This window comes from Martes martes (genome assembly GCF_963455335.1).
Source record: "Martes martes genome assembly, chromosome: 15".
NCBI classification, from domain to species: Eukaryota; Metazoa; Chordata; class Mammalia; order Carnivora; family Mustelidae; genus Martes; species Martes martes.
The window spans coordinates 3,849,583-3,866,279 of record NC_137903.1 but is presented as its reverse complement, the minus strand read 5'-3'; the positions used below and the strand labels follow the sequence as shown (position 1 = coordinate 3,866,279).

General features: G+C 42.9%; 2 protein-coding genes across 2 annotated transcripts; both read left to right on the top strand.

The window, feature by feature from the left end:
• Positions 1-1,244: 1,244 nt before the first annotated feature.
• On the top strand, positions 1,245-2,198 carry LOC308355714 (olfactory receptor 6N2; the record flags this gene model as incomplete). Its single annotated transcript, XM_080824155.1, has 1 exon — positions 1,245-2,198. One exon carries the CDS (start codon positions 1,245-1,247, stop codon positions 2,196-2,198), a length of 954 nt encoding a protein of 317 aa, XP_080680281.1.
• A 7,490-nt stretch (positions 2,199-9,688) lies between these two features.
• On the top strand, positions 9,689-10,627 carry OR6N1 (olfactory receptor family 6 subfamily N member 1; the record flags this gene model as incomplete). The annotated part of the gene is made up of 1 exon (XM_080824169.1): positions 9,689-10,627. The coding sequence occupies one exon, from the start codon at positions 9,689-9,691 to the stop codon at positions 10,625-10,627; it is 939 nt and encodes a 312-aa protein (XP_080680295.1).
• Positions 10,628-16,697: the final 6,070 nt, after the last annotated feature.

Sequence of the window (16,697 nt, the reverse complement as noted above, 5' to 3'; positions counted from 1 at the left end):
TTCTCTCTCTCTCTCTCTTTTGGCATTTGCTTTGCACTGTGCTTGAAAATAATTAGAATATGCAACACCTTTTTTTAGGTATGAAATTTTGCCAAGCCAGCGATGATTTCTCCACCCCTACTGATAACAATCGGTTTTCTGATATGCAGAATGTGTGCTTCTTGACTCTTGGTGGGGTTCTTCCTGACTTGTGAACCACCCACTTGGCTTTCCACCAGCAACAGCCACAAGGCAAATTCACACCTTTGTGTGTGAGCTGGAGGTCAGGATAGTTAAATAACAGTGATGTTTTAAAAACTGATCATGCCGTCTAGTTAACATTCCTCCTAAGGGGCTAAGGTCCCAAATCACTGGGCAAACCTCCCAGCTATCTCACCACAGAGGGGAACATGCATTTCCCGAGGTCCCGCTCTTCCTGTCCTGCACTTACACATGTGCTTTTTGTCTGAAATGTTTATTTTCTTCTTTTAGCTAACTAACTGCCACTGTTCCTGGAAAATTCAGTCCGGGAGGTTCTTCCTCTGAGAAGCTTCTCAGTCAGCCTGGTCTGAGGAACCAGCCCCTTCCTCAGCGCTCTGTGGCTCTGCACTTCTCAGGCGATACCAGGAGGACTGACTGGTGTGCCACTTTCCCTTCGAGGCCGTCAGCTGTCTGGGGTCAGGGACTGCGCCTTGCTGAAGTCGGATTCTTTATGCCAGACACACGTGTTTTTGAGAAGTGTTTGTGTTTGTGAACGGGCACGACAGACTTGCCCCTGCCTTCATCTCATTTGCAAAACTCACCTTTTGAATTTGACTGAAGGAAACACTAAGACCTGAGGAAGGGGATAGAATGTTTGGGGAAGGACACACAGTGTAGACAGCAGGAAGGGCAGGGGTTCAAATCCTGTTTTTGTCACATGGTGTCTATAAGAAATAGAAGAGTTTCATCATCTCACCCTTCTATCTGTTCTTGAACTTTCCCATCTGTAAAATGGGTATAACAATGGTATTCATCACTTGTGTGAAAATGAAGTAAAATACAAACCACTTGTAAAAATGCTCCATGCGTCATGAGCATTAGCTGTTGTTATCTTTAGAGCAGTATCCCCAGTAGTGGCAGTTAGAGTGATAAAATGCTGCCTTTAAATTAAAAAAATAAATAAATAAATAAATAAAGACAAATGAAGTTTTGAGTTGGGTTTGGCAGTCACCTGTCCCCACTTTTGTCTCCCTCCCTCCTTCCCTCCCCCACCTCAACCTCCCATGGAACCACATAACCACTCGAGCTTGGCTGAGTTCGTGCTCCTTGGTTTCCCCAAAGTGGGCCACATCAAGGGCTGGCTTTTTGTCCTGCTGCTGTTGGCATACCTGTTCACTATCTGTGGTAACACGCTCATCTTCTTAGTCATACGACTGGACGCAGCCCTACACACCCCCATGTACCACTTCATCAGTATACTCTCCTTCCTGGAGCTGTGGTATACAGCCACCACCATCCCCAAGATGCTGGCCAATCTGCTCAGTGAGAAGAAGACCATTTCCTTTGCAGGATGCCTCCTTCAGACCTACTTCTTCCACTCCCTAGGGGCCTCTGAATGCTACCTTCTAACAGCCATGGCCTATGACCGATACCTGGCCATCTGCCGGCCCCTCCACTACCCTGCAATCATGACCCCAGCACTCTGTGTCAAGATGGCTGCTGCTTGTTGGACTTGTGGCTTCCTGTGTCCCATTTCTGAAGTCATCCTGGTGTCCCAGCTCCCCTTCTGTGGCTATAATGAAATTCAACACATCTTCTGTGACTTTCCACCTCTGCTGAGCTTGGCCTGCAAGGACACAGCCACTAATGTCCTCGTGGACTTTGCCATCAACGCCTTCATCATCCTTATCACCTTCCTCTTCATTATGGTTTCCTACGGAAGAATCATTGGTGCTGTCCTGAAAATAAAAACAGCCGAGGGGAGAAAGAAGGCCTTCTCCACGTGTGCCTCACATCTCACCGTGGTTCTCATCTTCTTTGGCTGCATCATCTTCATGTATGTGCGCCTAAGGAAGAGCTATTCTCTGACCCTTGACCGGACACTTGCTGTGGTCTACTCTGTACTGACACCACTGGTCAACCCAATCATCTACAGTCTTCGTAACAAGGAACTCATTAAGGCCATCAGGAGGACCATCTTCCGGAAAGGGGGAAGAGCCAGTCCCACTCACCACTGACCCTCTACCAAGGCCCTTCCTCCACTTCGATGTTGGCTCATTCAAGTTCTATGGGCCTTTGTCTTGACCTTGAATAATCTTCCCATTATCGCGCATGCTATGGACCTCATCCCCTTTTGCCTTCTCAAAGACATAATTTACATTTTTCTTTAATTTCCTACATCTTTACCATTTGCCACTTTTACTTGATCAGTGCTTTCAACATTTAAGAACACTTCAGAATTTCCCTTCTTAACAGGCACATGTATTTCCTTGGCCGACATTCTCAGCCAGCTAGAAGTCTACTTCTTTCTGCTCCCATTTCCAGTTAAACTTCTCGACATGATTAATGACACAATCTACCTCCGCTTCTTCACTTCCTACCACTTTACAACCCATTGCCATCTGGAATTGGCTCAGACCTTTCCCAAAAATACTTTGCCAAGATCATTAATGACCTCCATGCTGAATCCATCAGACCCTTCTTGTCTTTCCTCTTTCTTGAACTCTTGATACATGTGACCAGTTCTTCCTTCTCAAAAAGGTTTGTCTCTCAGCTTCGATTGCATCATTATCTCTTCGTTTTCTCCTTGTTCCTAGAATCCATCTTTTTTATCTTTTTTTTTTTTTTTGTCCTATCTTACTAGATGCTTGAGTTATTCTTGGCTCCAAGAACATTGCACTATTTCCCCTCAATGTTTCATTTGGTTCCTTTCTCATCGTGTGAGTGATGTTCAGATGTCACATTCCAGTGACATTATCTTCGAGAGGATAATGTAGATGATCACTTAATGTGTGTTGTCTAATGTATGGAACTCATATTTTTCTCTTTGAAATTATGTTTGTTTCCTTCTAAATATGTATCACAACGTGTATGCATATATGCAGATAGAGAGATCAATATATATATATATATATATATACATATAATTTGTTTTTCTTTCCTACAATCTATAAACTGCATTTGGTCTGAAATCACATCAGTTTTGTTACTTGCTGTATGTCCAGAATCTAACAAGTGTCTAAACGTGCTGAGTATCAGTAAAAATGTCAAGTGTGAAAAATATAATGAATCTGACCCACTCCTCTCACGAACATATTCTGGTCCCCACTCTAATCACTACTGGAACCCACTCTTTTTTACAGTCCTTCGGTCCACTCCAGGTGAACTCACCCCCTGTCTCCTGTACAGCCAGGCTCAGCTTGCTGACCTCCGCCTTTAAATCCCTTTGGACAATACTGACAATTAATCATTAATCACTGTGTACCACTCTCAGTTATCCTTTCTGGATCTCTATGTCTTATTCACAAACTTTGGTGGGGAGGTAAGCACTCTTTAGGTGATGTTCACTGTTAACATTATGTGGTTCTAAGACCCCATTTAACCCTTTTTTTTCTCTTATATCAAAAGATGTCTCAAATTCCAAGTCTAACTATTTGTCACAAAATGAGAGTTTTTTTTTTCCCCTGAGTCACACATTTCCCAGACTCTTTTAAGATTAAGATTTTTATCTTGAAAATTAAGATTAAGATTTTTATCTTAAAATAGATTTATTAAATTTTCTAAGTATTCAAGCAACTACTTCAAACATAAGACTTTTCTTAGCCATGCAGATTAACTGGACGTTGAAACTCTTTTTCTTGGATACAGCATATGGATATGAAGTTATAAAAGTTCCATATTTGTGCATACATATGTATACATGTGTATACATATATATGTATACATACATACACACAATATGCAAACATATAAACATAAAGAAACCGACAACTTCTGTGGAACAAAGAGGGGAGAAACCGTGGTCCTCCTTTATGGACGAGATGGCCCCACTATTTCTTGACCTATTTTAATTTCTCCCCTTTCTGTTTCTGCATCCATTTTTCTCTCTATATTATTGTACATTACAACTCTTTCTTCTCCATATGGTCCTTAGACGTATGGAGAGCAGAAGGCATTCTCACGATTCCCTCCTATCCCCTACTCTGAGAAAGGCAGCACGTTCCTCCTCGCCCATCTGCCTCCTCCGTGCTCACCTGAAATGCAGCAGAACAGGAATCTCTGTGGAAAATAGAGAACAAAGCATTCAGAAACTACAGAAGGGTGTGCTCACCTGTCTTTTGGCTTGTCCCCTAGTTTGTTTTACACCCCCCACCTGATTTGTCTTACTCTCCTTCACTCAAATTATGCTCTTTGTGCAGCTGCCGTGTTTGGAACCACAACCTTTTATTACACAGAACCTACAGTGTGGCAGAGAAATGAAAATGTACAAAATAGAGGGTGATTCCCAGTCTTAAAAGGTATTGAAATATCCATACAGAGAACTCGGTGATGTGCAGCTAGGTGAACTTTCATAGATTAAACCTTCACGTAAGGAGTGTTCAGAATAGGACAGTGGAAACATCTCCAAAACCTCCCCCATGCTCCCTGGCAGCCAACACAACTCCTCTCCCACCCCTCGTGATCAGCTACCTGGCATCTGACACTGTTGGGGGATTTGACGTGTTTTGGTATTTTTGTATAAGTTGATTCCTACAGTTTACACTCTTGTTTCTATTGCCTTTCACTCAACATTGTGTTCATGAGACTCCCCTCTACCATCTTGTCTTGTTGTAGTTCTTTCCCTCTCAGGGCTGTTGTAGAATATGCCACAATTCGATGCTATTTATTTACTTTATGCCATTTCTCATGCTTTTCATTCTTTGTGTAGGTTGAAATTTCTATCTAGTCTGATTTCCTTCTGCCTGAAGAATTTTCTTTAACATTTCTCGTAATGCATGTCTCCTGACAATAATTTCTTTCACTCTTTTCCTGAAAATGTCTTTATTTCACCTCTTTAAAAAGCATTTATTTTCTTTATTCTGATGTAACTTACATGCTATGCAGTTCACCTCCTAAACTGTGCAATTCAATGACTTTTAGTATATTTACAGAGTTGTGCAACTCTCACCACAATCTACTTTTAGAACATTTGTACCACCCTATCCTTCCCCAATCCCTTACCCCTAGGCATCTGCCTATTTTGGCCATTGCATATAAATGGAATCAAGCAATTTGTGTGTGTGTGTGTGTTTCTTTTTTTAAAAAAAGATTTTATTTGTTTATTCGTTTGACAGAGAGAGAGAGAGAGAGAGAGATCACAAGTAGGCAGAGGCAGGCAGAGAGAGAGGGGGAAGCAGGCTCCCTACTGAGCAGAGAGCCCGATGTGGGACTCGATCCCAGGACCCTGGGATCATGACCTGAGCTGAAGGCAGAGGCCTTAACCCACTGAGCCACCCAGGTGCCCCTGTAACATAGATTTTAATCCAACCACATCAATACTTATGTTAAACGTCCACATTTAGTACTAAATAATATTGCATTCTATGTATCCATCCATCATTTGATGGACAATTCGGTCATTTCTGCTTTTTGACTATTACGATCTGTGCTTCCATGTAAGAGTTCTTCTTCCATTCTATTGGGTAGACAAACGCAGGAGTGGAGTTGCTGGGTCGTCGGGTGGTGGTAGGTTTAAACTCCTGAGAAACTGTTAAACTGGTTTCCAAAATGACTGCACCATTTTACATTCTCATCAGCAGTACTGGGGTCCTATATTTTGTATCCTTCCCTCTACTGTCTGTCCTTGGATCGTGGCCATCCCAGTGAGTGTGAGGAGTCCTGTGAAGCAAGGAGTAGCCTGTCCGTAGGAGATCCAGGAAACCTAGCAGTCTGTTAGGCATCTAGTGTCACATGAATGTCTGGAAGAACAACCCAGACTTAAATCCAAAATCCTGAGGCAGGGCTCTTTTCAAGCCAAGATAACAGGAGAGTAAAGGGGAGGGTCCTGTGTGTGAGAGAAGATAAAACCATTGTAGGAAGGTGCAACAGGTAGGATCAGGAATCTGTATTAACAGTGCTGTGTGCTGGCCTGTCCCTGTCCTCACTCGGGGTCCAAGAGGCCAGTCACATTTTAGAAAGATCCTATTATCATTGGAAGGTGTATGCTTTCTCGCAGATCCCACAACACAGAAACCCATTTGAAACTCAGGCTCCCACCCCAATAACTGTATTGTGCTGAAAAAAATCATTGCCCTGAGAGATGTTCTATCTCAACCTGGGCAGGTAGTTACTATTACTGAGGCGAACTCACAGGTGAAGAAGGACCACTGGCTGATGAACTCCCTGTGTCTCGGTCCCCTCCCTGAGAGAGCACTTTGGCAACCCCAGGAGGGCGGCTCCAAAGGCCCAGGGGCTTCTGCCTCTATGAGGATCTAACAAGGACACAGGCCACGGGAGAGGAGGCTCTCATGGTGTGACTGACTCCCAGGGGCTCCGTCAAAGTGTTGCACTCCCTTCCAGCCCCAGGAGTGCCCCTGTGACCGTAAATGAGGGGGGAGAAGTGAGCAGGGAGCTCTTCCAGCTCCAGACTCTGAGCGGTGATTGGACTCCCCAGCGCAAGGCCCCCTGAGCCCTCCCCACCGTTGAGCTCCGGGTAAGGACATTGTCACTCAAGCATTTTACTCTCCTGTTTTTCCTGGTTGGAGCACTGGGAAGAAACGGGGCGTTCAGAAATAGGGAGAGGTATAGAATAATCAGGGTCCACAGGCGTATCATTCAGAACACACAAAAATTTTTTTAAATAAAATGCAAAGATATTCTGCTTTCCTGATGTTATCATACAGTCTGGGTGCAGAATCAGCAAATGGGCCATGTTTTCACTAGTGTGATCCTGAGCAAACCTTTTGCCCCATCTGGGTCCTGGTTTCCTCTTTTGCACAATGAAGACATAGAACGAGATGATCTAAAATTGCGTCCCCTCTTAACCCAGGTCTTTGGTTCTATTCCTAAATAATTAGGTGTTATGGGTAATGCAATGGTGGGAACTAGAAAATAAATGAAAACTATTTGCTCTCAAAGTGTTTTGCAGTAAAGCCACTTAGTATTATTGCAAAGGACCCAAGTAAGATGGGTGCTAATTTATATGTGCGTTAGGTTTTGTAAGAGCCTTGATTCCAGTATCAGGAGACCAGTGGGAGGAGTTGAGCAGTTGGTGAGCTAAGGGTCTGGACTGTTCATCCTGGTCATCATCAGTTTTTTTCATTTTTTGCCACAACTGAGAGGCATTACACACGGTGCCAAGCACTCTAGGAGGAGAGCCATAAAGTGAGATTTTAATTTCAGAAACCCCGCAGAAAGTTGCTTTGGAATGACAGGACATATGAAAGGAAAATATTGCAGCTCATGAGAGGCTGTAGTTGGAAGCAAAGTGAGGAAGGACGGCGGGGAATTCAGATGTGGGGAAGGTTGGTGTTCGCCGCGGGCAGGGAAAGAAAGTGGGGAACTTGAGCCCCCCAGTTATGAGATGTCTATGTGAGGACTTGGGAGGAATTGTGTTCTCAGGAGGATAGGCGGCCAACAGAGGGGTCAAGACTAAACACAGGGACCAATTCAGCAAACTGAAATTTCTGTGATGATGGTGAAGACAGTGTTTAAAGCATGAATCTGGACCAGAACAACAGGGACTTTCCACAGAGCAGCGCTGGGACGGTGGGTGAAACTCAGACGTCAGCTCAGTGAGGGGATTCAGTGTATCACTGAGGTTCTTCAACGACAGAAAGAATTGTCTTACGGGGCAAGGAGTTTCCCTTCCCTTTTTTTTTTTTTTTCTTCCTTTTTCTTTTCTTTTCTTTTCTTTTTTTTCTTTTTTTTTTTTTTTTGGTGGTGGTTTGAAGCAATCTTTTATTTTTATGAATTGATGGGACTCTCTGCTACATTTAAAAGATTTTTAATGACCCAGTGAAACCCAAGATCAGGTGACAGACAGATAAACATGAAGGATCTGGTAGGAGTCGATTATAGTGATGGAGGTGAGAGGTGTCCCGGCTAGAACCCAGTGAAAATCGATCCTGGATTTGAAAGAAAGACAGAAACAAGGAGCATGGTGAGGATTTGGGCCCGTGAGCCACAAGACCGTGACTGCCCAGGCTGGAGAGGGGAGGCCTCTTGGGGGGTGCCCGCAGGAGTGAGGTTCGAGACGGCTGTTAGTCGTCCCAAGGGAGGTGGGAGCAGGGGGTTGAGTCTGGAATTCGGGACACAGTATTGGCTGAGATTTGACTGGAAGGTCTTCAACCTATTCGGTGTTTTCGGCCAGGACGTTGGATGGCATTGACAAAGCAGTGAGTTTATGAAACAAAGAAGAAGGGAGAAGCAACACTGAGCTCTGTGAAATAGAAAGGTAGGACAGAGAGAAAGAACTGGCAAGGGCGACTGAGGAGAGACCACTCTGGTAGGAAAACTCTGGAGGACGGCACCCGGAGAACCAACGAGGGGAGCGTATCAAGGAGCAGGACCGAGTCCCTGGTCAAGGCCGGCCGACAGACCAGGCAACCCAAGGAACAGGAACTGGTGGCTCTTATGTAACTGGTGCGAGTGAGGGGGGGCAGGGGTGGGGGTCCGACTGCAATGCTTTAATAGGAAGCTGGATCCTTGGGGGAGTGTTGATGAGGGAACAGGGGAGGAAACAGACCGGTGGCTGTGGGATAAGTGAGTCAGGAGAAGGAATTTGGGGGCTTTGTTGTTTCATTGTTGAGTAAGTGAGAATAGGAGCGTGTTTCTGTGATGAGGGAATGTCCTGACCCACACACAGTCGGTTCGCAATTAGTTGCTTCTCTATTTTCTCTATTAGAATATTCATTTCCTGACTTCAGTTCCCCTCTATTACTTATTTGTTTAGCTCCTGTTCTAAGAATAATGCTTCCAGTACAAAAAACGTTCCATAAATTTTTATTACATTGACCTCACCAGACAATGTAAATATTTACCATCTGTGAAGCAGTAAATCCGAAAAGCATGCCTGAAGTCGGTCGAGGCGGAGAGTAGAGGGAAGTGGCCACGGTGTGGAGTAGAAATGCAGAGATAGACTTGCCTCCTTGTTTTCTGTGACTCGCAGATTGACTCTACTCCCTTTTGCATTGTCTGAGATTCATGTCAGTGTCCAGAAGACTGAAACTCTGTCCTCCACGCTCCTGGAGGGTGCTGCTAGACCTAGGTCTCCGTTAGGACGAGGGAGGTGGCCCAGGGTGGAAGGGCGGATTCTTTGGTATCCAGAAGTTGAAGAAGAAAATCAGTTGAAATTACAAATAAAAATATGCACTTGAAGTGATGTAATCTTGGTCCATTACAGACCAATATTTTATCCGTGTAAAGGATGGTTTATACCTAAGACAAGGAATGTAGATAAGTAACAAGATAAACCCTCAATGAGGAATATTTAAGTTTCTAAAACCTATATGGTTTCCATTAAGCAAGATAATTGGGTTGCAGAGTGGATTATGGGGACCACAAAATGAGCTGTGAGACCAGAGGGCTTAAAGTCTGATGACAAGAGTGGACAGGGATCGATTCCCTGGCCTCTGAAAGCCTTCGCTGGGAGCACTGTACTCTGCAGGGTGTGGGGGCTTCTTGCTCACGTCTGCTCATTCTCCCTCGTCCTCCCGTGCCTCACATCTAGGGACATGACTTGAGAGCCATGGACCCCGGGAACTGGAGCCAGGTGACGGAGTTCATCATCCTGGGCTTTCCCCATCTTCAGGGGGTCCAGGCGTACCTCTTCGTCTTGTTGCTTCTGATCTACCTCACCACCGTCCTGGGAAACCTGCTGATATTCCTGGTGGTGCGCCTGGACTCCCGTCTCCACACACCCATGTACCACTTCCTCAGTGCTCTCTCCCTGCTGGAGCTCGGCTACACCGGGGCCACCATCCCCAAGATGCTGTCGAACCTGCTCAGTGTGGAGAAGACTATTTCTTTCTCCGGATGCCTCCTGCAAATCTATTTCTTTCACTCTCTTGGGGCTGCTGAGTGCTATCTCCTCACAGCTATGGCTTATGACAGGTACTTAGCCATCTGCCGGCCCCTCCACTATCCCACCCTCATGACCCCAGAACTCTGTGCCAAGATTGCTGTTGGCTGTTGGTTGGGAGGCCTGGCTGGGCCGGTGGCTGAAATTTCCTTAGTGTCGCGTCTCCCTTTCTGTGGCCCCAATCGCATTCAGCACATCTTTTGCGATTTCCCTCCTGTGCTGAGCTTGGCTTGTACGGACACTTCCATTAACGTCCTCGTGGACTTCGTTATCAACTCCTGCAAGATCCTGGCCACCTTCTTGTTGATCCTCAGCTCCTACGTCCAGATCATCCACACGGTGCTCAGCATCCCTTCAGCTGCGGGCAAGAGGAAGGCCTTCTCCACCTGCGCCTCCCACCTGACGGTGGTTCTCATCTTCTACGGCAGCATCCTCTTCATGTACGTGCGGCTGAAGAAGAGCTACTCCCTGGACTACGACCGCGCCCTGGCTGTGGTCTACTCGGTGCTCACGCCCTTCCTCAACCCCTTCATCTACAGCTTTCGCAACAAGGATATCAAGGAGGCTGTCAGGAGGCAGTTAACGAGGTCAGGGATACTGGGATGAAGGTGGGCTGGGCAGGCCGCGGGGGAGGCTGACATATGGTGACGCTGGGGGTCTTCAGTCACCACCAATGAGAAATGGAGCCTTGAGAGCTTTTCTGCACAGGACGCAGAGCTGGGGCAAGGACGGTCTGGCTCCCAGTGCCAACACAAATGTTCTGTCTGCTGGAGCCACACACAGCTAGCGGCCAGACAGGAAGACGGTACAGTGCGGAGATTTTCAAATCTCAGATGTTTATATGGCACACATGGGATTTTTGTCAGCTCTGTGCCTTAACTACTATGAATGTACACACACACACACACACACACACACACAGTAAATTTGTTGTATATTTAATATACATGCATTTAGTCATATTCTAAACAATAATATTTGTGAAATAAATTTTAGGACAAAAAACAACTGGTTTTCCATGTATCAATTACCCCATGATTGTTTATGTATTAAAATGGAAAACACCAGCATAGTAGAGGAAAACATTCTAACAACATACATCTGGGTTTAGATCCTAGTTCATTCAGTTACTTATTAATTACACAATCTTTAGAAAGTAACTAAAAATCTCAGAGTCTTCATTTCACCATCTGTTAAAAATATTTTCTTGAAGGTTGTTTTGAGAATTAGTGTTAAGGTCTATACAGCACAGACAAAGTGTCTGGCATATAACTGATAGCTATATATATATATACACACACACACACACATACATACATATACATATGTATATGTATGTATGTGTGTGTATATATATATTGCTATCAGTTACATGTATATATATACACACATACATATATACATACATATATATGTATGTATATACATACATATACATATATATACACATACATATACATATATACATACATATATATGTATGTATGTGTGTGTGTGTGTGTGTGTATATATATTTCTGCCCCAAACCTCTCATTACACTGAGCCTTAGAACAATATCCAGGAAAATGCAATTATGCAAAAATTATGCAAAAAAAAATTCCCAGATACTGTTCCCTAGAGGAAAGGAGTATAGGAGCCAGAGGGCGTGTGCGAGAGCCGAGCCAGCTGGTGGCCCTAGGGTTCTGGCCAGTTGTGCGTGTCGGTCTTGGTGGTCTTGACATCCATTCCCAGTGAGAGGGCAGGAGTCAAGCCGGGATAAGATTACTCTTTACATTGGACTACTTCTTTATTCTGTTTTGAGCTAATTGTTTCCTTAAACATGTGAAAATATGTGAAAAATAATCCTATAGCTTACATATGAGAAATGTGGTGATTTCATTATTAACTGGTATTAGGGTTTATTATGCATCTAAATATCTACTATGAGTAGAGAATCAAACACTGGCTGTAAGAAAACTTGCAATTTTATAGAACTTTCTACGGAAATCCTCAAGTGTTTCTATCGCAACCCCCTTAAAGACACCCGTCCACCCACTCAGTCCAGTAAGCACGTGTTTATTCAGCTCTAACTGTGTCTGGTACCACATTAAGGCCTACATAAAAGGAAGAACACAATCAACTCTGTCCAGTTCCTGCCCTTAAGCTGGTTGGGAAGAATTGAGAATACAGATATCAACATTGTAATTAATTTATACTTAGTTACAACTAGTTAATAACAATTGTGGTAATTAGTTATAAAACACGTGCACACCTCTCTTCTGGAGGAAGTTACTCTGAAGCTGAAAACTAATGGATACATCAGAATCAGCTATTTTATGAAAGCAACGGTTGTTTGTATTTCATAAAATTGGAGATTTAAACTCAGGGAGATGGAACAACTTGTCAACACTACAGAGCAAGTCGGCCAGGGACTCTGATTAAGAAAACAAGAGCTTCAGCCTCCCAGCTGGGTCCCTCTTGTCTTTAAAAGGGCCATGGAAGCACAGAAAAAAGGAGAAACAAGATGAAAGTACCAGTTAAAACTGCTGATAGCTAGGTTATGGGTCTGGAAACAAGCAGACCATGGCAGCCAGGGCACTGGGATCTGAACACTTGCGGAGGACAACTCACAGAGTAAGAAAATTATTTGCTAACCCTGTATCTGGTAAGGGATTTACAGCTCTCATATGTAAAGCACTTTTACAGCTCAACAATAAAAAAGCAAATAACACAATTGAAAAATGAACAAAGGATCTGAGCAGACACTTATTCAAAGAAGATACGCAAGTGGCCAATAAGCACATGTAGAGATGGTCAGCATCATTAGTTGTTGGGGAAATGCAAATCAAGCCCATGGTGAGATTGCACTTCACACGCCATGGGATGGCTAGCATCACAGGGCCCAATACTCACATATGCCGGTGGTGGTGGTGGCAGGGAACCAGGACCCTATGTTTAATGCAAAACAATGCAGCCATTTTGGAAGACAGCCTGGCATTTCCTCAAAAGATTAAATGTAAGAGTTGTCACATGACCCAACAATTGTACTCCTAGGTGTATATCCAAGAGAAATGAAAGTATATGTCCATACAAATACTTGTACATGAGTATTGATGGCAGCATTACTCATCGTAGCTAAAACATAGAGAGCATCCAGAGGTCCACTGATGGAGAACCAAATGAACTAAACGTGTACCTACCCAAACGCTGGAGTATATTCATGCAGAACAAACAATGGGGTCCTCACACCTCCCACAGCATGGATGAAACTTGCAAGTATTGTTGTGCACGTAAGAAGGCAGACACACAAAAAAACCACGGACCCTGTGATGTCATTCATACACAATATCTGGAATAGAAAAATCTGTACAACAAAAACTGGATTAGTGGAGGAAGTGTGTGTGTGGGGGCACCTGGGTAGGGAGTGGGGACAGCCAAAGGATACAGTGTTTCTGATGAATCAGTGAATTCTATCCCTGAAAATAATAATGCACTATATGTTAACCAATTTGAATTTAAATCAAATCTAAAAAGAATGCTCTAAACTAAAAAAAAAAAAATGCAGAGTTTCTTTTTGAGTGTTTAAAAAGTTCTGAAGTTGACTGTGGGGGTGGTTGCAGGCATCTGTTAATATATTAAAAGCCATTCTATTGCACACTTTAAATGGGTGAACTGTATGGCTTGTCAACTGCATCTCAATAAAGCTGTTTTAAAAAGTAGGGTTGAAGTTCGGCTAACTTGATAAATATTTGCTTTAAAACTGACTGCAGTGCCCCGGCTGGAGTTTGATGGGAACTCAGGGCTTAACAGGTGCACGAACACAGTCTCATGGGAACGTGGCCACACTGTCCACCGGCTTGTCGACAGGACTTTGTTCTGGATGTCTCCACAGGGCAGATGCCTTGAAACATGATTTTTAGATTTAGGGAATCAGGAAAGAGAAAGACATGAAGTGGGGAAGGGGGAAGGGGTGCAGGGTGAGTGAGCATGAGAGAACTATTTTAAATTAAAAAAGACTTAGAAGACACAACAACCAAAGTCACATGCATCTTGATCCAGATAAACCAAATGTGAAAGGACATAAACTATGGGGTGGATGGAGGCCCTTGGCCACAGACCAAGTATCATGCCCTATTGAGAAATTATTGAATCTTTAGAATGTGAGAGTGTATTGTGGTTAGTGAAGAAAATATGTTTAGGAGGAAATGTCAACATCTTTGGGATTTATTTTAAGATATTTTTGGGGTACCTGGGTGACTCAGTTGGTTAAGTGTCTGTCTTTGGTTCAGGTCATGATCCCAGGGTCCTTGGATGGACCCCTGTGTCAGACTCCCAGCTCAGCAGGGAGCCTGCTTGTCCCTCTCTCTCTGCCTGTGGCTCTCCTGCCTGCACTCTCTCACTCTGTCTCTGCATCAAATAAATAAATAAAATCTTTAAAAAATATGTTTTTAAAAAAGAGATGAGGTAAAAATGACAATATTATATATTATTAGTTGAGATCTATGGGCTTAATATATTCTACACTTTCATGAATGTTCGCAAATATTGCATAATAAAACATTAAAAAAAAAAAGGCGCCTAAGTGGCTCAGCCCATTAAGCCTCTGACTCTTGATTTTTAGGCTCTGGTCATGATCTCAGGGTTGTGGGGCGGACTCCCATGGTAGGTTCCATGCTCAACGTGAGTCTGCTTGAGGTTCTCTCCCTCTCTCTCTGTCCCTCCCGCCACTTGCAGGTTCTCTTTCTCTTTCTATAATAATAATTAAATCTATCTTTAAAATAAATAAATAAGGAAAAAGGATAATTGTTAAAAGGAGAATTATTATCTGTATCTTCAAACTAGCAGAGAAAAAAGTTTGTAGTGAAAAATGTAAGACATTCTATCATTTCAACTAGAAAAAGAAAGGAAACAAAAATTTTGAGAGAAAAGAGGAAACACAAGTATTTTAGTAGAAACAGTTCCAAACCTATTTAGACCACAAAACATGTAAATGGTTAGGCTCACCTATTATAATAGAAAGATTATCTTACTAGATCTTTTTAATCCAGCTGTTTGCCGCTTATAAGAGAATCGATCTAAATGTACAAACAGAGACAAAGTGTGGAAGGAAAGATAGAGAAAATGTTTGGTGCATCAATATTAATAACAAAATAGAATTTATGACAAAGACATATTAGCAGCGATATTGAGAGGAACTCTTAAGATACGATAAGAAAAATTCCACCCCAAACATAACATTTTTATCTGGGTTACATCTAACAACATAGCTTCGAAGCATATAAAAAAATGATAAAAATATGGGAGGAAACTAAAACTTTTGACATCTCTCTGAAAGAAGGGAAAATAATTATACCAGGAAATAATAAGTAAGGGTATGGAAAAATTAAACTAAAGCTATATAATTAAGCTTTAGTTATATGTAACATACAAGTTATATACACAAATATAATATACAAGTTATATATATAATATATTGTTATAAAATTCTATGTGTACATGTGTGTATATAAATAAATAGGTCCCACATATCAAACATTTAGAGGAAATACACATACGTATGAAGCATTTATAGAGTTGTCATAGCATGTAAAGAAATTCCATTTTGAAATACAGATATCTTAGGGATGCCTGGGTGGCTCAGTGATTTAATCCTCTGCCTTCAGCTCAGGTCATGATCCTGGGGTGGTGGGATCAAGCCCCACATCGGGGTCTCTGCTTGGCGGGGAGCCTGTTTCCCCCCTCTCTCTGCCTGCCTCTCTGCCTACTTGTGATCTCTCTCTCTGTCAAATAAATAAATAAGATATTTTGAAAAAAGAAATACAGATATTTTAGTGACTACTTTCTCTGAACATAATGATTTTGGGTGGATGAAGGGGATGGGTTGGAAGGAGATTTTTTAAAGGAGAAAAATGCATCAAAACAACTGTTATCTTCATGATTATTATATTTGCCAAACATTGGTGTTGTTTAGTCCAAAGATGTAAGACACATGGAAGGAGATCTAGTGTAGCAAAACAAGGAATAAAACATTTATTTTTTTTCATAGAAAAAGTATGCATGCAGCTGAGGGATATCACCTGTTAAACTGACCCAAACCAGGGGTTTGCGTGGCCAGTCCACGTGCCTGAAGCAGGCTTGGTGCTTTTTTCCCTGGGGTTTCAACCCATGTTGGAGGGGATGAGACTCTCCTATCCCGGTCTCAGGGCAGCAGTGTTTCATCCCATGCTCTATGAATATCCCTTTCTTTTGCTAAGGGATTTAGTTTTAAGTCTGATCATTTTGCACTTCCAAAATCAAAAGAACTGTGTCTTATGAAAGATAGTAAATATCCAACACGGGGAAACACCTTATGTCTAAACAGGACTGACTGTTATCTACACGTGCAAGGAACTCTTCTGTTTTGTGCCAAAAATCATAGAACAATGATCATTTTTGGCCCTGTGAAACCTAGGGGATTCAGCATTTGCTACTGGGATCCCAAAAGCAGAAAGATTGAGGGGTATTCCCTGGAGTTGTACCACACGAGGATCCTGGAAGTAATTTTCAGCTCAGAATAATAATGAAAATCACAAAAGCATTAAATAATAATTAATATTTTAAAAATATTTTAGGCATGGAATTATCAGCTTAGCCTGGCCCCTTTGGATCCAGTCTCCACACAGACGACAGACTCTCCCTCCTGTGCCGCTCCTCCTTC